The sequence below is a fragment of the Myotis brandtii genome, unplaced genomic scaffold (assembly GCF_000412655.1).
Source record: "Myotis brandtii unplaced genomic scaffold, ASM41265v1 scaffold244, whole genome shotgun sequence".
Classification (NCBI taxonomy): Eukaryota; Metazoa; Chordata; class Mammalia; order Chiroptera; family Vespertilionidae; genus Myotis; species Myotis brandtii.
The window spans coordinates 2,672,121-2,695,459 of record NW_005359225.1 but is presented as its reverse complement, the minus strand read 5'-3'; the positions used below and the strand labels follow the sequence as shown (position 1 = coordinate 2,695,459).

Below are 23,339 nucleotides of genomic sequence, written 5' to 3'. Positions count from 1 at the left end.
GTAAAAAAGAAGGAATTCTTACCATTTGCAACATCATGGATGGAGCTGGATAGTGGAATGCTAAGCGAAATAAGCCAGTCAGAGAAAGATAAATATCACATGATCTCACTCATTTGTGGAATATAATGAACAACATAAACTGATGAACAAAAACAGATCCAGAGACAGAGAAGCATCGATCAGGTGCTCAAAACTCAAAGGGCAGGTAAGGGAGGGTGGGGGTAAGAGGGAGAGATCAACCAAAGGACTTGTATGCATGCATATAAGCCTAATCAATGGACACAGACACCAGGGGGTTGAGGGCATGAGTAGGGGGTGGGGGGAGGCAATGGAGGGATAAGGACACATATGTAATACCTTAATCAATAAAGAAAATAAATAAATAAAAAATAAAAAAACAAAGCAAAAAAAAAATAAAGAAATCAGCTAACATTTTTAATGACTTGCTAAAGGCCAAGTGTGGGCTAGAGTAAGAGAACAGGCTGCAGACACAAGGGGGGTTCACACCCATTTGTGTGTGAAAGACTGGACACAGGAAGGGAGGCTGGAGAACACCTTCCTCAGGGTGTAGGCCTGGAGGAGTTGAGCAGCTGCCACTGCAGGAAAGGCAGGAATTAGAGGTCTGCTACAGTTGAGAGAGGGGTAGGACTACGAGAAAGGCCCATTCTTGAGACATAGGGACCCAGGGCATACTTAAGACTGGGGTTGGACCCTTCCTTTGGCCACGTTACCCCTGCTACCACCAGACCAGCCAGCACTAAGTACAAGGAAAACCAGTCTATTGATGGGGAAGGAACAAATGTGTGGATATAAACCCCTCAGGTGTAGGAACCCAGAGAAGGCTGCAAGCTGAGGCCAGAGTGGGAACATAGAAAAATGCTCTGGCACCGCAGCGAAAACCAGCTATATGCTGTCTCAAAGAGAAGTGCTTTAAATATAAAACTATAGTTTGGTTGATAGTAAAAAGATAGAAAGAGATATACTATGCCAATAGTAAGAGTATGCTGTGTATCTCTATTAAAATCAGACAAAATGTACACCAAGACAAGGATGTTATTAGATCCAAAGAGTGACAGTCACAATAATGAAAGCATCAACATATACAGGTATATATAATCATTCTAAATGTATATATACCTGATAGTAGAGCTTCAAAACACATGCAGCAAAGCTGACAAAACTAGAGGGAGAATAAAAACCAAATACACAATCATGACTAGAGATTTTAACACACAGCTCTCCATAACCAATAGAACAACTAGACAAAAAATGGTACAGAAAAGCTCTACTCACACTACCAACCACCTTAACTTTATATATATATATGGAGAGAGAGAGAGAGAGAGAGAGAGAGAGAGAGAGAGAGAGAGAGAGAACACTACCCTCAAAACTGCAGAATACACATTTTTTCCTAAATTAATATGGAATGTCCATGAAGATAGAATATTGGGTGGACCATAAAACAAGCTTAAACAGATTTCAGGAGAGTAAAATCATACAGCTTATGCTATCTGACCACAAAAGAATTAAATTAGAAACAAACAAATATAAGACATATAAAAGAGCTCCATATATTTGGAAATTGACTCACTTCTACACAACCCATGAGTCAAAGAACTCACAACAAAACTTTAAAATATTTTAATTGAATGAAAATAAAAACATGCCCTAGCCAGTTTGGCCTGCGGACTGAAGGATCCCGGCACATGCCTGGATTGCGGGCTTGATTCCCAGTAGGGGGCATGCAGGAGGTCTGATCAATGATTCTCTCTCATCATTGATGTTTCTATCTCTCTCTCCCTCTCCCTTTCTCTCTGAAATCAATACAAATATATTTAAAATAAAAGCAAAGCAAAGAAAAGAAAAGAAAAACACAAATCACAATTTGTAGGATGCAACTAAATCAATGCTTATATTAAAAAGAAGAAAAGTCTGTTTGGCTGGTGTGGCTCCATGGTTAAGCATAAATCTCTGAACCAAGAGGTCACTGGTTCGATTCCTGGTCAGGGCACATGCTCCTGTTGTGGGCTTGATCCCCAGTAGATGATGTGCAGGAGGCAGCCATTCGATGATGCTTCTCTCCTATCAATGTTTCTATCTCTATATCCCTTTCCCTTCCTCTCTCTCTCTAAACATCAATAAAAACATATTTTTAAAAAAAAGAAGAAGAATGGTCTAAATCAATGGCCTAAAATTATACTACTTGGGAAATTAGAAAAAAAAGAGCAAATTAAATTCATTGAGTAGTACAAAATAAAATTTTGAGCAGAAATTAATAAAATGGAAAACAGACAAATAATAGAGAAATACAGTGAAACCAGCAGGTAGTTTAATAATAAAACATTCAATAAAAGGGATAACTTCTAACTATCTTGGATCAATAAAATAAGACATAAATTACCAATTTCAAAAATGAAAGAGGAATCCATAACACACCTATGGTCCATTTTGTACAGGGTGAGAAGATCACTCAATGGGGAAAGAATAGGCTTTTCAATACATGATGTTGAGAAAACCTCTATTTCACACCACATACAAAGATTAACTCAAAATAGATCAAAGACCTAAATGCCAAAGCTAAAATGATAAAACCCTTGGAAGAAAACACTTGGGGGGTTTAGCTGATTGCCTTAGAATGAATGTAAGCAGAGTACCTTAAAAGTTGTCTGTATTTCAGACTTGAGAAGGGCTCTGTTAGTGGGGTTTACAGGAATTAAAACAGGACATGGATATTGGCAAAATATATTAACGTAAAACATGTTAAGGAAACACATGTTAAATCTGTCCCATGGACTTTATATCTGCTGTTCCTTAGGGCTAAAACATTTCTCTATACTCTACCCTTACTTTTCACCTAATTAAATTCATTGATTCAGATCTCAACTTAAATACCACTCTCTCCAGAATCTTCCCTAATCCCAAATATTAGGTTAGACACCCTTCCTCATCCCCATCATATACTTCATAGCACTATCGATTTCTGTATAACACTAAACATGCTTATATTGTAATTATTTGTCCAGTATTAGTCTTCTCTATAGTGACAAGCCCCGTAAGAGCAGGACCCAATCTTTCTTTACACATCTGTATACCCAAGCCTAAAACAGAGCCTGATACATGACAATTGCTAAATAAATATCTGTGACTGAATGGATGGACTCCTGCCTTGGCCTAAACTCCCTCCACTTCCTCTACCCTGAGAATTCCTGAGCCCCAGACCTATAATGCAGGGAATTAGAGGGCTGGCCTTTAGGCCAGAGCAGCTGGCATCCCACCCTCCCATCTGTGCCCCTGAGGAAATAGGTCGAGAAGCAAAAAGTCACCTTGTTGTAGGCCAGGCTAAGGCACCTCAGCTCTGGGAAGGGTGGGGCCAGCGTCTGGTTCCTGGCCTTCAGTAACTTCACGGGAAGAATCTCAAATATGGGAGGAAGTGCACATACCTTGTTTGTCTTAGAAGGAAAAAAAAAGTCCAAGTCAAAGTGCCTTGATGATAAAGAAGTTGAAAACCATGAGGGCCAGCATGACCTTCCTATGGGTGTGGTGAAAAGAATAGCCATTGTAGAGAAGCTTGGACAGAAGCTATATCTGGGGTCATAAAGGAAGATGTCTCCAAGGGCCCAGAGTTCTGGTTCAAAGTTCTCTGAGCTCACATGTGAGCTAATTCCCCAGCACCCAAAGTTCCCATTTCAAGTTCTCTGAGGCCAAAGGCTAGCAGCACTGGTGTAGACATCAGAGGTTCTTTGTCCCCTCCTCCCACACTGTCCTACAGCCCTTATCCTGAACTGGACCCTCCTTCTACATAACTGGGCTAAAATTTCTCCAGAGGACAAAGGGGAGTTGCTTGCATTGTTAAGGGGGCTTTTCCTAGTGGGGAGACGGAGAAGAGTGACCTGAACCTTGACCACCTGGCTGATGGGTTAGCTCACGTCCTACAGTGGAGGCTCTTCATGGCAGGATGGAACAACAGCTAAGTCCTGAATCACTTCAGGCAGGCTGTGGGGCCTGAACATGGCCCAGTGTGCATCTGGGTAACTTGCAGGGTCTTGGCCTCTCAGCACAACCCAACTTGCCGAGGGTCAACATGTTTGATCAAACAGAAAATTGAAATAGCTGGGTTAAGTGTGCCTAACTCAGTTCAGTCACTGGTTCCTGAGTTGGATGGAACCCGAGGAAACTACAAGGTAGATGTTGGGCTACTGACTGGGTTCAAATGAACAAGATTCTCTTCCAAGCTCCATTAGCTAATGTGTAGTTGTACTTCATATTGTAAAATAAATCAACACTTAGTTGGTGCATCAATCTTCGTGAGCTTGGGTAGTAAGTGTTTACCTTGAGAGGAAAACCAGTATTCTGGGCTAACAAAAATAAAGTGTCTAAGCCAGTGGCATGACCCTGGGTTCGTGTAACTGGCAAGGACCACTCGCTTTGGGGGACTCTCGTTAGGAGCTAAATGAAATCCATCTGGTGGCAGCTTTACTTCAATGCCAGCTTCATCACTGGAGGCAGCAGCCTCCACTTACTGAGTAGCATCTGAGCACAGTGAATGCGGCCCATGCGCTGTGTGAGGCCCAGGACCTGCCTGTCTAGTCTACCAATCACTGCATCTCCACAGGCCAGCACAGCGCCCGGCATGTGATAGGTACAGGGGAAATATTTGTTCAACGAATCAGTTTCTTCAATGTCATATGTATAAATGTCTCTCCATAACTCCAAATGTGATATGTATAAATGTCTCTCCAAATGGCTCCAATAACTCACCTTTGCTTATTAAAATTAATGTTCTAACTCAAGGATGCAAATATAAAAGAAATAGTGCTTACCTCTGAGGTTGAGAATCCAGGGTAAGGTGAGAACACAACCTCTGAAACAAAAGAGAAATAGAACAAAGGTTGGTGAGAGCATGGAGTGACTCCAGAGAGGCCAGAGTCTGGGCCTGCCACCCACTGTGTACAGCAGAGTTCCTCCGAGAGGGGTCCTCACCCAATGCTAAATAGAGCTGGCGGTGACATCTGTCAGGTAATAAGCCCTTTGCACTTAAAATAAAATCCAAACTCCTTGGCAAGGCCTTTGAGGTCCTGCCTGACCTGCCCCTGCCTACTTTTCCAATCTTATCTCATGTTACCCTGCACCCCTCACTTACTAAACTGACCTTCTTTTTGACTTTGCAACATACAAGCTCTTTCTAGCCTCAGAACTACTGGGCAGTTAGTATTGATCAGAAGACAAACCAATGTATCTTAGAAGAGAGAAATGTGGATAAAGGATATTATGTCAGAGGATTTAAAAATACTATTTGTTATATTAGTAGAAATGGAATGTGTTAAGACAGTGAATTCAGGAGAAAGGCTAAGAATAACCAGGAGCACTGTGAGAGGCTGCAGAGTGATGTCATTTTGGGACCAGCAGAAAGAGATGAGCCAATAAACAGTTGTGTTCAACCTAATAAATCAGAGCACTGACCGGGACTACATCCTGTGCAAGCACCACTCACCTTTGCTCCAGCTAACGAGACCCTTTTCATGTGTTAATGACATACTGTAAAAGGTTCCATGAAATAACACAAACCATGATGGGGTGGAATACCACATGGCATAAATAACTTCTCCTGTGACTCGGGCTGGAAAGGAGTCTGGGAAAGGTTTGTGCAAGGAACAAAGTAGGAATTAGCAGGAGGAAGGGCTGTGGTCACAGGTGTGGGTGCTGAGGAGCAATCCTCTGGGGAGGCAGAGAGCCCCCCCACATCTAGAAAATGAGCAGCAGCATAGCCTGAATGCACATCCTGCCCTTCTCCACACTCAGGAAGCAGCCCAGACATCACAACCTGCATCCTCAGGTTCTGATTGGGAATTGTTCAACAAAAAGATGGACAATTAAGAATCTCCTTGTATTTTAGGAAAATTAACACTATGAAACAAAGTCATTAAATATGAAAAATAGAAGAACTAGCATCTGAAAGAAACACCACAAGAGAATTTAGTTAACAAAAAGAAAACTTTAAAATAGAATAATTGTATCCTCTGAGAAATTTGAAAGGCTACTTCATTCCTAAAACAAAAGCAGGGAAGAGAAGCTATTAACTATTCTGTGAATTTAAAATAGGGTAATCAAACAAAAGACTTAATAAATGTGCTGCATAAATGAGCAGACCCGATTGAAGAGCTAATTCATAAAATGAAAGACTAAGCTGACTCTCAGGATGCAGTGCAAAAAGGCAAAGAAATATAAAGAATAACAGGAAAGAGGACTAGAAGGTAGATCCAGCTTTAAGCAAATTATGGAATTTCAGATGGAGATGACAAAGAGGAAAGGGGAAAAGAAAGGAAATTTCTCCAAGGTGAAGAAAACCACATGTCTCTGATTGAAAGAACCTTTAAAGTACCTCACAGGATAAACAAAAAGAGTTGTACATGAAGATGCACCCTAGTAAAAATCCCAAAGGATAAGAGGAATATATTAAATTCCGGAAAGCAAACATAGATTTCCTACAGAGAGATGAGAATCGGATTGGCATCATTGGCAACAACGGATCTAGAGGGCAAGGGAGTGATATCATCAAAGTTTTAAGGGAAAACTATTAAACTATTTTAAAGCTATTCAACCAAACTAGCATTCCAATATAAAGGTGATTTTGAATATTTAGAAACTCAGAAAAGTCTACTACATGTAAACCCTCTTTGAAAGAATAATTTAAACAGCAAAATGAAAAGCAACACACGAAAGGAAACCGTCTTTGTTGCCATCTGGCTTTGTTGGCACTTGGGGGCCATCTTGAGACTCACCAGGGATCAACCTACAGAGACAAGCAAGCTCGCCAAGGACGGCAGAAAAGAAGCTGGAAAGAACCTGAGCCCTTTGAGAACATCAGTGCACCCCAGAATTAACCATCTCCAGCAAGCCTTACCTCTGAGTTTCTTGTTCAGGTTTGTTTTTTTAAAAAAAAAATCAACTTTTAATTAGATTTTAGAAGCATCTTAACTGAGAACTAGTTAGAAAGTCACTGAAATAATTCATGTGAGACCTCCACCTCCCCAGGCCCAATAGCTGAAGTGCAGCAGCTCCCCAGGGAGCCAGACTTCCAGAATAAAATCTCAGAAGCTTCCTCTCACCATGGGGCTAGAGCAGGGGTAGGCAAACTTTTTGACTCGAGGGCCACAATGGGTTCTTAAACTGGACCGGAGGGCCGGAACAAAAGCATGGATGGAGTGTTTGTGTGAACTAATATAAATTCAAAGTAAACATCATTACATAAAAGGGTACGGTCTTTTTTTTTTTTAGTTTTATTCATTTCAAACGGGCTGGATCCGCCCGCGGGCCGTAGTTTGCCCACGGCTGGGCTAGAGTCTCTGGAACGAGGGGCATCACTCACCTGTCCGGTCATCATCCTTTTTCATGGGCAGTATGGTATAATTCGGATGTTCATCTGAGGCCTCAAATATCCAGGATTTGGGCTGCAGAATGGATGGGGGCCCTCTCCGAGGACTCCCACTGTCTCCGACCCATTCCCCCGACCCGTTGTGGAGCTGAACCTGCTGTAGGTACGGGATCCGGAAAATCTTGTTTTGGTCCAGGCTTAACTTCTTCAGTCTTCAATTAAGGAAAGTGAATACAGAATCTTGGCAATATTATACCTCAGGGACACATACCAAGCAACTTTAGGGAAGAATATGGACTCAGTCTTGGACACTTACTCTTCTCGTGTGACCCTGAGCCAGTGACTTAGCCTCTCTGGGCCTCAATATCCCTATCTCTAAAATGGGAATAATATTTATTAACCTTTCAAGGTTCTTGTGGAGATTAAATGAGGTAACATAAATGGTTTACTGAACAAAGTCGTGTTCAGTAAATGGTAGCTGAATCCAAAGTAAAATTTCCAGGGATCTAAAGCTTAACCATTTAGCCCTAACCGGTTTGGCTCAGTGGATAGAGCATCGGCCTGCAGACTGAAGGGTCCCAGGTTCGATTCCAGTCAAGGGCATGTACCTTGGTTTCGGGCACATCCCCAGTAGCGGGTGTGCAGGAAGCAGCTGATCGATGTTTCTCTCTCATTGATGTTTCTAACTCTCCCTTCCTCTCTGTAAAAAATCAATAAAATATATTTTTAAAAAAATAAAACTTAACCATTTAAGTGCCAGCATTTTCTTTACTTCAACCAAAAAAGCGTTAAATTTATCTTTCTGATTCTGACTCTTTTTTCTTTTTTTCTGTCTCCTCTCTCAGGGTCAGGATCCTGTCTCTGGTAGTATCTCCCCTTTCCCGCCTTTCTCTTTGTGGCTTCTAATCCAGTCACATGATCAGAAGTGCCTTTACTGATGCCTTACTTTTATGGCTGTGTTAAAGCTCAGAGGGGGAGAAATGACTTACCCACGGCCACACAGCAGAGATAAGTGGTGGAGTTGGAATTGAAACCCAGGCCTTTTGGCTTCCAGAGTGGCATTCAGGGTGTGAGCTAGGCTGGGGTTATAGAGGGCCCTGCAGAGAGAGGCTTGTGGCCTTACCTCCTGAGCCCGGCCAGGCTGGCAAAGCAATTGGGGTTGGAGAGTTTGTTGTCATCCAGCATCAGTGTCTCCAGTGCTGGGAACCTCAGGATGTACCTCTTGCTTGTCAGCGATGATACAGATGTCTCCCTGTGAGTGAAAAGATCTTGGTTAATGAGCAAGGGCAGGGGACAAACTCCACCATCCCCAGGAAGAAATGGAGGATAAGGAATCAATCAAGAGGTCTAACCAACTTGGAAACTTCTCTAGTGGCCCAGAGAGGTCCCTCAGAGAAGGACCAGAACATGTCGTTCCCTCCCCCAACCTCACTCATACATAGTCTTCTGTATGGAGAAAGGTTCCATCCATTCACTGATAGGCTCTGTGAGACTCGGTTGTGGCAAGATTGGGGGAAAGGGGCACTTGTAGTTCTCATGGAAAATACCAGAGTGACTGAGGCATAACTGAGTTGGGGAAAGTGTTCTGCAGGGAGAACACTGCAGATTTGGGGGTCGGGACAGACACCCGGGTATGCTGTATCACCCCAAGGATGCTCACCAGGAGAGCACCAGGAGACAATGCCCTTGACATGGACCACAGCCTTGCCACTGAGTAGGTGGGGTAAGGTAGGCTGGTTGCGGTAAGGCTAACGTGCCTTCATAAAATGCACACATCAGTGAAAAACCGAGAAGTCTCTTTTTAAACTTAAACCCTTGGAGGATTCCCAGAAACACCCAAAAGTGGGATTTAACAGGCTGAGGACCTGAGTCACACAGATGGGGCAGGAAGTAGTGGCCTTTTAGGTACTACCATTAATGTGACCTCAATTTTGTCCCCAGGTGGATGAGGTCTAGGTAACTCTTTTTAAGTACACAAAGGCAGATGACTTAAGTCATGTTCTCATTCCATCTCCTCCATACACTCATAAACACACACACTGACATTCAGTCACAAATACATATAGATGCATATAAGCCACAAATAGCAAGAAGGTAGGGTAACATTTCTTCAGAGCTTACTGCATTCCTGGCATTGTGTTGGGTGTTTTTTTGTTGTTAATTGCACCCCGACTGGGTCTGAGATTGAACCTGCAATGAAGGTGAAAGTATGTACCCTTGACTGGAATGGAACCTGAGACCCTTCAGTCCGAGGGCCGACGCTCTAACCACTGAGCAAAATCGGCTAGTGCTGTGTTAGGTGTTTTAGCTATGTCCTCTCAGAACGGCACTATGGAAGACAAGTGTTATCTCCTTTTCAGATGAGGAAACTCAAACTCAGAGTGACTTGCCTATAGTCTCAAAGCTAGAAAGTGGCAGAGCTCAAACTTGACTCGAAACCCCAGGCCCTGTCCTGCAGCCCTCACCTCTCACATCACATCTTCAAGTCCCGTGTGGATTACTAGTAAAGGGTGGGGAGATGGAAGGGTAGTTGTTGCCTGTGCCAGAGAGAGCTTGATGAAGATGGGTAGTGAGTTCAAAAGTCCAAAAGGACTACAACAGGACACTAGAGTCAGGAATATTTCAAAGGTGAATTTAGAGAGGGTACAATAGTCATTCACTCATCCGTTCACACTCACGAATTTCTTTTACAAACATTTATGGAGCTGGGCACTGAGAATACAAAGAGAAAAAGAACAAATGCATTCGCTCCCTCAAGAGGCTTACAGTCTTGTGGAGGAAGTGGACGCACTGCTCGTGGTGGGACAAAGGCTATAACAGAGGTGCAAAGCAGGTGGGAGTTACCCACTCTGTGAGGAAGGCCCAAGGAAGGCAACATTTAAGTTACACCATGAAACATGGAGAGGGAATTTGCTGTGCTCTTAACCACAGTGATAGAGGGAAAGGAACAGGGAGGAAAAGGATCTCTTGGTGGCTGAACTGTAATGTATTTAGAAGCTCTGGGCAGTCATGTTTCCCACCACGGGGCCTAGACAGACACAGGCAGCTCACCTGTACAGAAAAGTGAGGCAAGTCAGAGAGGAACAGATGTGAAAGCTGACAGACCTGCCTGGCTCCCCCATAATGCCTAGGACCTACATTTAGTGCGGTCCTAAGGCATGGCTGTGAGATTATAACCATGACAGTTCTGACTAGAAAGGGAACCAGTCAGATATGGTTTCAGAAAGAGCCCTGGCAGCGTGGAGGGAAACAGGCTTGACATCCAAAGACCAGAGACAACAGCGAAGGGAAGAAACCTTTGTTCGTGAATTTCAAGGTCACAGATGACTTTTTTCCTTTCTGAAAGGACCAACTTTCATACACTGAATTTTAAATTTCTACCGGTACCTGAGAGAATTACAGGAGGGTGCACAGCAGCTCTGTTGATTTAAAATTAATTGGCCAACCTTTATTTTACTCCAGTGAAATACTAAACAGCTAAGAAATAAGCCTTCAAAGAAATTCCTCTTAGACCCCATAATGGAGAAGAAGCTGGCTCTGTCCTATCTCTTGTGACAAGTTACAGTGCTTTGCCTTTTAAAGGTGTCACCCTAATTATAACATAGAAAAGTTTGTCTTAAAATAGGGGGACAGTCAGTAGGTGGGTGAGGAGGACAAGATGCATGACCGGAAGAAAGCCTCAGGCTCCCCCACTAAGCCCTTCCCAGGGCAATCCTGGGAGAAGAGCTCTTAGAAGTGGCAGGAGTCTGTTAGTAGTGGAGAGGCTGAGGTTTCCAGCTGTTCAGAGTGGTGCTATTTTTATTATACCTTCTCTTGGCCAAAGGAATTAATGGCATTTAAAATCTGACAGGTTTAACTTAATTTTTTGTGTCCCTTTAGACGCAGCATGGGAATGGGGATCAGGACCCCTGAGCTCTGATTCTCGGGCTGCTGCTGCTTTGCTTGCTGTCAGTTCTCGGTGGTGTCAAGCATCTCTGGTCAATTCCTTTATCTGCATGGTGAAAGGGGGTTTCTTTTATTTTACATTGCAAGACTTTGGCTAAAATTATCGTTCAACTGACTGAACCAAGGGCTGCGGAAAACAACATGAAATTGAGCAAGCTCTAAGGGATGTTCAAATGTCAGATCAGTGCCTGTGATAAGATACAGAAAACCCACTAGGCTAAACACAGGATGAGGGAGGCATGGATTACCAGTTTACTTGAGTAGAAGAGGACTTATGATGTGGCTGCTACAAAGCTAGTGCTCTCTTAGGTGGTGCTGGGAACACAGTGATTAGAAAGAGGGAGGTAACAATCCCCTCTGATCTGTGCTGGCCAAGCCTGAGAGAGCCGACTCGTGTGGTCCAGTGGGGAAAGGGAACAGGCCTAATGGGAGAGCTCAGGTATCAGCTGTCTGTCAAAACAAGTATGAGAGCAGTCAAAAGATGGAGTAGGTCAAATATGATTCCCTTCATGCACCCAGAGATAATAATGTGATCTATCCAGAAATGGAGATGCAAATAATTCACAATAGATGAGGTATATGCTGAAATGGGGAAAGGTGAAGAGAAAAGAGGATGGAGAAGTAGGTAGAGTCAATTCATGAAGCCTTACAATCAATGTTAATGGAGTTTACCGAGCACAGTGAGGAGCTGCTGAAGGACTGTAAGCAGGGAGGTGGTAGAATCAGATGTACATTTTATTTATTTATTTATATTTATTTATTTTTCCTCCTCTGATCTTCAATTTTCTGATGGGTATGGTGTGAATCTATTTTCATTTTAATGAGCTTAAGCTCCTTTTGATTCTGAGAAAGGAGTGTGGAAACCTGTGACTTTGGAGGTAGCTGGCAGGGACCTGTCATGTGATTCTGGAGAAGTTCCTCAATCCTTTGGGGTCACTTTTCTCATCAGATGTGCATTTTAGAAACATCACTTTGGCTGATGGTAAGGAGGATGGGTTAGGAGGTAAGAAACTGGAAACTGAGACCAAACAGAAACGGCAGGTTTGAAAAAAAGTTAGGAAGTACAATTCAAAGCATCTGATGACTGGATAGATGTGTGAGGGAGGGAAGAATTCAGGCATATGTCCAGGTTTCTAGCATGGAGAGCAGTGCCCACCACTGAGCCCCACTTGGCATGGCATGTCTATGAGTTTGGTATGATAAACAGGATCTATGGGATTACAGCTCAGAAGCTAGAAGTGAGGCAGAGAAATAACAGACTGAACAAGATGAGAACATTAAGAAAGAGCATAAAGATTAAGAAAAATAGCAGGTTAAGAGAGGACAACTGGGGATCACCAACATTTAAGAGGTTGATCCACAGAGCATACTGGGAGTGGACAGATGAGTGGGAAGAAAATGACAATAATATTTGTCCGGAGCCTCACAGGCTTTAAAGCACAATTATTTCAATTGTTACTCTGATGTAAGTAGGGGTGCATTTATTCTCCTGAGCTTATATGTAAGGAAATAGAAGTGTAGAGTAGTGAAGACTTGCTTTACTTTGCGTAACAAGACTTTTCACTGAAATTAGAATAATGAATAAAATATAAAAACAAATAAAGACCTATCATTTAAAAACATGTAAGGAAATATTATGCCAAAATCTAAAAATCCAGAGACAGGAACTGAGCACAAGAAGCCACTTTTGCCTTGAGGACATTTGCTGGTCTTGTTGAAACAGAAGGAGGGGCCTGTACTTGCAGACCCCCTATATGAATCTGCGATCCTAAAGGGATATACCCTTGGGAGAGAGGGCACCAGAACTACCTCCCTTCCTCTCATCCCATGGCCAGGGGAAGACTGCCTTGGAGTGAACAGGAAAGGGCAATGCAGAGGGCAGACTGGTACTCTCACAAAACTGTAGCCCAAATTTGTATCATCAGAGTGATTCAGAAAATATCCAGCTAGTTTAATATCCTTTAAAATGGCTCCATATTTGAGTGCCCCTAGGAACTTGGTCAAAATAAATGGAAAAGTTCACCATATTGCAAACTAAATAATAAGTATAAATTAGAAAATAAAGACCCAAATACATATATGTGTCAAAAAAAACAATCTTCTTTAAGGCTTCTTGGAATTAACCACCCAAAATTGGGGAGGTTAATATTTGGAAGAAGAGATGCAAAGGGGTTCATGCAATATTCAGGGCCACTTTTCCACTAGGGTGTGCTGACTCCAGAAGTGGCAGAGAGGCTGAGAAAGCCTCACAACCAGAATAGAGGATCTAGGAATTAATGAATGAAATGAGAGCTGCTCCTCTTAGCAGTGTACCTAACACTCCATATGCAGCATCTTTGCTTCTCATCCTGCAACTCTGAGCTCTTCTGAGTTAGAGGTCTTAGTTTCCTAAGGAGGAATACTTTCACAGGGGACACAAGCGTAGTTCCACTTAACCAGAGATTGAGTTTGCTACTGGCCACTTGGCTTCTCTGTTCCATTGAACCAATCGGCAGGAAAAGAGGGGCTTATTATATTGGCTGGGTGGTTGGTACTAATTATCAAAAGTAGATATGATTGTTGGTCTACCTTGAGGGAAAAAAGGAATATGATTGGAATCCAGGGAGTTATCTGGCATTCTTCTTAGAAGTGTCCGATTCAGTAGTCAGTTATTGCAATTTTTGGAAGATGAAAGGAGTTCTGTAGAGGGATGGTGGTGATGGTTGCACAACAATTTGGATGTACTTAATGCCATGGAAGTGTACACTTAAAAACGGTTAAGAAGGGAAGGCTTCTGATAGGGAAAGGAGGAGGGTCTGAGCTAACCCTTGGACTATATACAAAATCTACGTAAGAAGAGGATACAATGGTCTTAAGTGTGGTCTCTGGAGTCAGATGGACCTGGCTCTGCCACTTACTGGCTTTGTAACTCTAGCTGAGTTATTTATCCTAGCTATGCTTCAATTTCCTTGTCTATAAAATGGGGATGATAATAGGACACCTACTCATAGGTGTGAGGATTAAATGAGTTACTATGTGTTAAGTACTACATATGTATTATATTATTATTATTATTATTAAGAGAGGAAGAACCAGTACATTCTGGCCAAAAGGCATGGCCTCAGCAAATGTGCGGGATGGGAATATGCAAAGCTTATTTAGAGGGTTCATGAAGAATAGTCTGGCAAGAGCAATATCCACAATTTACCAGTGACCAATCAGAAGCAAGTAGAGCAACTTGCCAGACACCTGTGTCTCTCCTAATAACACGGAGGAGTGGGGACGCCCATCGAGGCCTCCCTATCCTTTGGGGTCCTGCTCCCATGGTTGCCTTTACTGGGAGCCTGTCTTTATAAGGCTTCTGAACTGCCTTGGACTATTTCCGGGGTTACTTGTACCCAGATGACGGTTCACGAAGAAACACATAGATGGAGTCTCTGCTGTAGAACTTACTGCTCTGTGACACCCAAATTCATTGGCAGGGAGGTGAGCCCATTGCCTGTGAGGAGCAGGACACGGAGGCGGGGCAGAATCCCGAGATCACAGATGGCCTCCGGATTCAGGCTGTTGAAGGAAAGGTCCAGGAACTACAGTGCAAAGACAAAAGAAGGGGGAACCTAAGTTCTATGCAGGACAATTAATTTTCATACATGAGGTGGCAGCTAGCTACTTTTTTTTTAACTTCTGGGGGAGGGGTATCACCCACGGGCTAAAACAACCCTGAGTCTCTGGATTAATATTTAAGGTCTATCAGAGTCAGTTCCCAACCTATTTGTCAGCCTAAGCTCCCACTGCAAACCTTTATTTATCCTTTGGTGCTGGCCAAAGTGACCCCCTACCATTCCTTGCCTCACTTTACCTAAGGTCTTCGCTTTAGCTTTATCACTCAACCAGGAACACCCTTTCTCCATGTATCTCAATCTAAGCCCCAAAGACCAGGTCAGAGCTGCCTCCTATAAAACCTTTCCTAACTCTCTGGCTGGATGGAATCTTTCTCGCTCTCCTCTGACTTTGAGTGCTTTATCTAGACTGCTCTGGGGGTCTTTCTCACAGTAGGCTGAGTATCTGCCATAGCTGGATATATGTCTGAGGAATATGGATGTTGGTACATGGATGTGCCTAGCAGAGTCCTGGCACACAGTAGTGGACTAGACCATAAACTCTCTGAGGTCAGGGGTCATGCCACAGTATCTCTGTATCCTTGTAACCTAGCTCAGGACCTGGCACTAAGTAGGTGCACATAAAAAGTCAGCTGGAATGAACTGGCTTATCCAGTTGGCTTATAAGGATAATGACCCCACTTGTCGCCCCATCATCAACCACCTTGTAACTGACCAGATTAATGAGATACTTGACTAGGGTCAGGAGGCCAGTCAGGAAACTGAGTTTCTCTCAACAAGACAAAGGCAGTTGGTATAAATGATGTCAGTTCAGTCTTTGTTTTCTCTTTTCTGAGCCTCTCTAAACATTCACTTTAGCTCTTATGTATGAGTCTGCTTCCTCCCTTCCCTTCTGCTCCACCTTCACACACCCATTGGAGCTTGTTGAATGGGGCCAGTTTCAGCATCTTATCCAGTTGGTGCAGGAGCAAGGTCTCTGGTTGGTGGCTTAAGGATCACATAGTCAGTCAGACACGTACAACTGACTACAGCTCACTGCCAGAGGAGGACTGGGTTTGGTCTGACTCCATTTAGTAACTAATTGATGGACTCGGTAGACCTGGGTTTAAATCCTGGCGAACTGTGTGATCTTGGGCAAATTACCTAACGTGAGTTTCCTTCCCTACGAAGTGGAAATACTAATGGGCTCTTATGAGGAATTAAATAGGTAAAGCCTTTTCCATGGAGTCTAGTACACAGGAAATGCTTAGTTGACGTTGACTGTCAACATCATCATCACCGTCCCTTCATTCAAGGCCCCTATACTGACGGTTTACTTTGGACCAGTTCCTGCCCTCTGCAAGTTCACCACCTAGTCAGGCAGCTAGATACATATATGTGTATCAAGTAGCAATGCTGCTGGGATAGATGTCTGAAGCAATAAAGGAAGGAATGGTCAGCTCTACCAGGAGTCCAGATAAGCTTCACAGAGCAAGTGACACCTAAGCTGTCCTCAGAGACTAGTCGTTATTCACCAAATTGTTAAAAGCAAAAAAAAAAATAAAAACATGCAGTGCAGCAAGTGGCACGTATAGGAGCCAGGAGGCAGGAGACAGCCTTGCTTGTTCCGATAGCTATAAACTGTCTGGCTATAATAAGAGTCCGTGTTATTAAGAGAGAGCCTGATAAGACTAGGCAGGCCATAACAGGTGCCAAGCACCTAATGAGAGCCAAGCTTATGCCTTCAGCAGCAAATTCCAAGTTGTGAGAATTCACACAAAGGGGCGATCCCACTTGGCAGAGAAGCAAGCCTTCGAGGAGGAAGACCTGGAAAGCTAGCTCGGATAAGCACAGGTAAAGGTGGGGAAAATTCTTCCCTCATATCCATAAGTGGGTAGTCAACAGACCATGGATTCTACCTCCTTAACAAATCTCAAACTTATTCCCTCCGAACCATTTTTCATACAGTAGCCATAGTGTTTTTCTACAATGCAGTTCTGATCCGATTACTCCTGTCCCAAACCCCTCAGTGGATCCCTGGTATCCAGAGGAGAAGGTTCAAACTCCTTAGCAAGACTTCCAAGGTTCTCCACAGTTTCTCTCCTGTTACCTCTCCAGGCTCATCTATCCACACTCTACCATTTCTCACTCTCCATTCCAACCATCCTGAGCTGTTTCACCAGGTTCCAGCTCAGGAGTTGGCACACTAAGGCCTGTGAGCCAAATCCAACCTGCTGACTGTTTTTGCTTGACCTGTGAGGTAAGAATGATTTTTATATTTTTATTTTATATTTTTCAATTAAATTTATTGGGGTGACATTGGTCAACATGATCATATAGGTTTCAGGCGTGGGTTTCTATGTTACAAGATATTGTAACACTGTATATTATATATTGCACCATGTGCCCATCACCCAAAGTCAAATCTTCTCCTGTCACTATATTTTTAAATGGTTGGAAAAAAATCAAAGGAATAACAACATTGTGTGAAAATTATGTGAAATTCAAATTTCAGCCTCATAAAGTTGTAGTGGAACACAGCCCTCATTTGTTTTTGTGTTGTCTATGGTTTCTTCCTTCTACAACAGCAGAGTTGACTAAGTATGACCATATGGACCACAAAGCCTAAAATATTTACTGTCTGGCTTCTTACAGAAAAAGTTTGCTGACCCTTGTCCTAGCTGCTTTAGCCATTTAATGTTGGGTCCGAATTTGCTTTCCACAGAATTAAGGGTGGCTCGAAGACATGAATAGTCTTAGAATCGCAGGTCAGAATTTCACAGCTGGCCCAGAATTTACAGAGGAGGAAACATAAGTCCCAGATTATTTGGCCAAGGAGGTATGCCAAAGTAGTGGCAGGACCAAGACTAGAAACAAGTTCTCCTGACTCTCAGGGCAGGGCTCCAGCTGACCCTTTTTCAGATCCGGTTGCAGAGAATCAAATTATGACAAAATTAAGTTTTTCTAAATTGACCTGAAGAATTTTACTCTGGGTGGCAGCCTTTCTGGCAAACAAGATTCCTAACTTGGCTACTATATCTTCTGAGTCATATCACGTTTTATCACACATCAAAATATTCATTACTGTGAGCTGTAAACTCAGGACATTTGACAGGTTTATTCTTTTTCTTAGAGAGCCCTTGCAATTCCAAGAGAGATGAAACTGAATGACTGGCCAAGAGATTTGGTCTTTTCATTTATACTCTGCATCATGACTTTGGTCTACTCTATTATGTAAATAAATTCCCTTGGGTAAGGTTGGGTCTGCTGGATAAACACAATCCATCAGAAGCTATCTATAATAATAAAAGGGTAATATGATAATTAGACCAGATGTCTTCCAGACGTCTTTCCGAGATGAAACTGAATGACTGGCCAAGAGATTTGGTCTTTTCATTTATACTCTGCATCATGACTTTGGTCTACTCTATTATGTAAATAAATTCCCTTGGGTAAGGCTGGGTCTGCTGGATAAACACAATCCATCAGAAGCTATCTATAATAATAAAAGGGTAATATGCTAATTAGACCAGATGTCTTCCAGACGTCTTTCCAGACGTCCTTCCTGAAGAAGCCGGGGCCTGGAGGAAGCCAGCCAGGGTCCCAGGTGCCTGCCGGCGGCCAAAGGAGGAAAGCCCAGGTCCCAAGCGTCGGAGGGCAGCCAGTGTCGGCAGATGGGGGAAGAAAGGCTTACTCTTGCACAAATTTTTGTGCATCGGACCTCTAGTCAAACTATAAAGTAGAGCCTCCAAGAAGTCAGTCATGATCAACCCGTAGAGCCAAGCTAGTCGGCTGTGGGGTCAGAGCCCATAGTCATGTCCCCTCCCCATGGCCCATTGGCACTTGAAATAGGGGTTTAAAATAGTAGGTGTAAGAAAACGAAGATGCCTGGCACCATGCATGACTTGAAGGAGCTCAGTAACTACCTTTTTAAAAGTAAAATAATGAATAAATGGAAGTTCATAAGAAGCTCACGGGCCTGTAGGTCGGGGTAATGGTTCCCTGTAGCTCTAGAGCACCTGGAACCTGTTTCCCACTATCTATACTAAAATCTAGTGTAAGATGTTTTTCACATAGCACACACAATTGCATCAGTTGTTGTAAACTTACTCTCTCTGTTTTATTGGACTTTTAGGACAAGTCTGAGGACCACTCCTGTTCTCAATCATAGAAATCCCTGTTATCCTCAATATAACTTGAAAACACAGAGAGGAGGTACCAGTACATTCAGTATGGCATGCTTTAAGAATGCAAGGATATAACTGTATATAATCCATTTTAGGAGGACTGCCATCCCAAACAGTCAAAACTTTGACATATAAAGGACATCAACTTCCTAAAATATTCACTCTGTGGAAGGTCTTTTCTTGCTGCCACCCCACCCCTTCCCCAGATTAAGTGGGGGCTTTTGTGAAGAAAGGCTGACCACTGATGTTTGCAGATTAAATAATTTAAGTTACCAAGTATTTGGGGTCAACCCCAAGGTTCATGACATACAGACATTTTGCTGAGGTGTGAATCGGAAACACTTCTGCTACAAGGCCAGTGTGTGGGGAAGAGTTCATTATTCAGCAAGGGAGCCTGGCCAGATGCCCAGCCCCACACCTCGCTCCAGCTCTCCAAGTATACACTGAGTCTCAGGCAGTGACAAAAGCTCTGTTTCTTTGTGAAAAGTGGCACTAAAGTTTTCATGAAGTTGAAGAGATGATCAACTTGAAGTACAAGAACACGCATAGAAAATGCATGACTACAGGAAATTTAATTTAGGAGAGAGCCAAGAATGCAAGCTAATTTTTCTGTATTTTTGAATCTGGAGTTTAGAGAACAGCTGTGGATGTTCAAGTGTAAAGAGCCTGCTATAGATCTGATAGAAGTTCTATTTTACTTCATGTGGACTAGGCCTATAGCCAGCCTTGTCCAAGCCCGATGGAACCAATCTGGCTCACTCACACCAGGGTGGTCTGTGGTATCGTCCACATGCCTCTAGTTCAGCTGGTCCAATCTGCTGTACCTAGCACTTAACCCCCACTGGATCCAGGACCCCCCTCAAGCTCTCCTTCCTTTAATACTCTGTTTAAACTCACTTTTCTGCAGACCCCTTTGGATCTGATCTTTGGCAATTATTTTCCAGGGCCCTGCACCATGGCCATAGGAATAATATATTCTCATCTATTTGCTACTGCTGCCACCACCACCACCACCAATCCCATTACCCCCATCACTACCATCAACCCCACTACCCTCCCCAGAGGACTGCCCTGAAGCAGGGGTCTGGCTTTCAAGGCCCAGAAAGCCCCTTCCCAACAGTTGTAAGCAGGCAAGAGAGACCGCTACACCCATTCCTTACAGGAAGACAGGTGGGCACCAAAAACTCCCTACCTCCAACTTACTTCCAAGAACTTAAAGTCTCCATGTTTCACGTGGATTTTTTTGACTCCGTTAAACGCAAGCTCCAGTTCCCTTAAGGCTGGAAACGTCTGAAATGCCTCTATAAGGGGTGGAGGAGAAAGAGAATCTTCAGCTGGTGAAGGACTTAAGATAACGATATTAACAGTGGTCGTTTACTGGGTTCCCCAGGGGTTGGGCCAAGCGCTGGGTACGGTGCTTTACATGCATGACCTCTAAGTCTCTAACAATCCTGAAAACTAGCTGAAGAATGAGAGGTTCAGCTAGGTTAAGTGATTTGCTAAAATAGAATTTCTGGTAAGTGAAGGGCCAAAAGTTGACTCTAAGACTGCCTAACTCCAAAGCCCATTTTAAACATTATAATAAAATATAAAATAAAAATAATAATTTCTGATCATACAAGTAAAACATGTCAATGAATAAATGGAAGTTCATAAGAAGCTCACGGGCCTGTAGGTCGGGGTAATGGTTCCCTGTAGCTCTAGAGCACCTGGAACCTGTTTCCCACTATCTATACTAAAATCTAGTGTAAGATGTTTTTCACATAGCACACACAATTGCATCAGTTGTTGTAAACTTACTCTCTCTGTTTTATTGGACTTTTAGGACAAGTCTGAGGACCACTCCTGTTCTCAATCATAGAAATCCCTGTTATCCTTAGTATAACTTGAAAACGCAGAGAGGAGGTACCAGTACATTCAGTATGGCATGCTTTAAAAATGCAAGGATATAACTGTATATAATCCATTTTAGGAGGACTGCCATCCCAAACAGTCAAAACTTTGACATATAAAGGACATCAACTTCCTAAAAAATTCACTCTGTGGAAGGTCTTTTCTTGCTGCCACCCCACCCCTTCCCCAGATTAAGTGGGGGCTTTTGTGAAGAAAGGCTGACCACTGATGTTTGCAGATTAAATAATTTAAGTTACCAAGTATTTGGGGTCAACCCCAAGGTTCATGACATACAGACATTTTGCTGAGGTGTGAATCGGAAACACTTCTGCTACAAGGCCAGTGTGTGGGGAAGAGTTCATTATTCAGCAAGGGAGCCTGGCCAGATGCCCAGCCCCACACCTCGCTCCAGCTCTCCAAGTATACACTGAGTCTCAGGCAGTGACAAAAGCTCTGTTTCTTTGTGAAAAGTGGCACTAAAGTTTTCATGAAGTTGAAGAGATGATCAACTTGAAGTACAAGAACACGCATAGAAAATGCATGACTACAGGAAATTTAATTTAGGAGAGAGCCAAGAATGCAAGCTAATTTTTCTGTATTTTTGAATCTGGAGTTTAGAGAACAGCTGTGGATGTTCAAGTGTAAAGAGCCTGCTATAGATCTGATAGAAGTCCTATTTTACTTCATGTGGACTAGGCCTATAGCCAGCCTTGTCCAAGCCCGATGGAACCAATCTGGCTCACTCACACCAGGGTGGTCTGTGGTATCGTCCACATGCCTCTAGTTCAGCTGGTCCAATCTGCTGTACCTAGCACTTAACCCCCACTGGACCCAGGACCCCCCTCAAGCTCTCCTTCCTTTAATACTCTGTTTAAACTCACTTTTCTGCAGACCCCTTTGGATCTGATCTTTGGCAATTATTTTCCAGGGCCCTGCACCATGGCCATAGGAATAATATATTCTCATCTATTTGCTACTGCTGCCACCACCACCACCACCAATCCCATTACCCCCATCACTACCATCAACCCCACTACCCTCCCCAGAGGACTGCCCTGAAGCAGGGGTCTGGCTTTCAAGGCCCAGAAAGCCCCTTCCCAACAGTTGTAAGCAGGCAAGAGAGACCGCTACACCCATTCCTTACAGGAAGACAGGTGGGCACCAAAAACTCCCTACCTCCAACTTACTTCCAAGAACTTAAAGTCTCCATGTTTCACGTGGATTTTTTTGACTCCGTTAAACGCAAGCTCCAGTTCCCTTAAGGCTGGAAACGTCTGAAATGCCTCTATAAGGGGTGGAGGAGAAAGAGAATCTTCAGCTGGTGAAGGACTTAAGATAACGATATTAACAGTGGTCGTTTACTGGGTTCCCCAGGGGTTGGGCCAGGCGCTGGGTAAGGTGCTTTAGATGCATGACCTCTAAGTCTCTAACAATCCTGAAAACTAGCTGAAGAATGAGAGGCTCAGCTAGGCTAAGTGATTTGCTAAAATAGAATTTCTGGTAAGTGAAGGGCCAAAAGTTGACTCTAAGACTGCCTAACTCCAAAGCCCATTTTAAACATTATAATAAAATATAAAATAAAAATAATAATTTCTGATCATACAAGTAAAACATGTCCACCAAAAAAGTAAAAAACACAGAAAATAATAGTTTCCTTTAATCTCAATACTGAGATAACTATTGAAAGTTTCATGTATATATTCCAGACTTTTTCTCATGTGTCTCCTGAAACACACACACACACACACACACACACACTTCTTTTTTACAGAAATGGAATTATACCATTCACACTGTACTATGACTTGCTGTTTTCCCCCTTAACAATATGACTTAAGGACTACTCCATGTCAAAACTATAGATCTGCATAATGTCTAAATTATGTTCTACAATATAGACATGCCCTAGTTTATTTAACCATTCCCCTATTGACAGCTTTTAGGCTACCTGGATAAAAGGTAAAAACACTTCCCCTTCTGCATGACAACTGGACCTTGGGTTAACTTTCTAGTCTGTGCCCCTGTAACCTGGAACAAATGGTATGATAACCATGTTACTGAGCAATATCGCGGTGATAAAAATCACATCTGGACTAAGAGAAACTATAAATGGACAATAAATACCTGGTGGCGACACCAAACTTTGGGCTTCCCTGTGTGTGGTGACTCCTATAATTGGACATGTCCTTTGCAGAAACTCTAGGAGCTATGTCCACGGAGTATTACAGTGGCTATTTGTTCCAGTGGGAAATGACGTTTTTAAGCCAGAATGGCTCCTACATCCACCCAATGAGAGTTTCATTGTCTTGGACCTGACCTGGTGGCCACAGATGACTCACAGATGGTTACATGGACTGCTACACG

General features: G+C 43.0%; 1 protein-coding gene across 1 annotated transcript in view; it reads right to left on the bottom strand.

Annotated features, from left to right (window-relative positions):
• The window catches only part of XRRA1 (X-ray radiation resistance associated 1), a 58,025-nt gene that overhangs the window by 17,677 nt on the left and 17,009 nt on the right, over positions 1–23,339 (bottom strand). Inside the window, exons 8-13 of the mRNA XM_014540419.1 lie at positions 22,163–22,260; positions 14,750–14,883; positions 8,496–8,624; positions 7,367–7,584; positions 4,821–4,861; positions 3,324–3,449 (exon numbers count right to left, since the gene is read on the bottom strand). Coding sequence (XP_014395905.1) covers positions 3,324–3,449; positions 4,821–4,861; positions 7,367–7,584; positions 8,496–8,624; positions 14,750–14,883; positions 22,163–22,260 — 746 coding nt within the window. The remainder of the gene's footprint in view (positions 1–3,323; positions 3,450–4,820; positions 4,862–7,366; positions 7,585–8,495; positions 8,625–14,749; positions 14,884–22,162; positions 22,261–23,339) is intronic.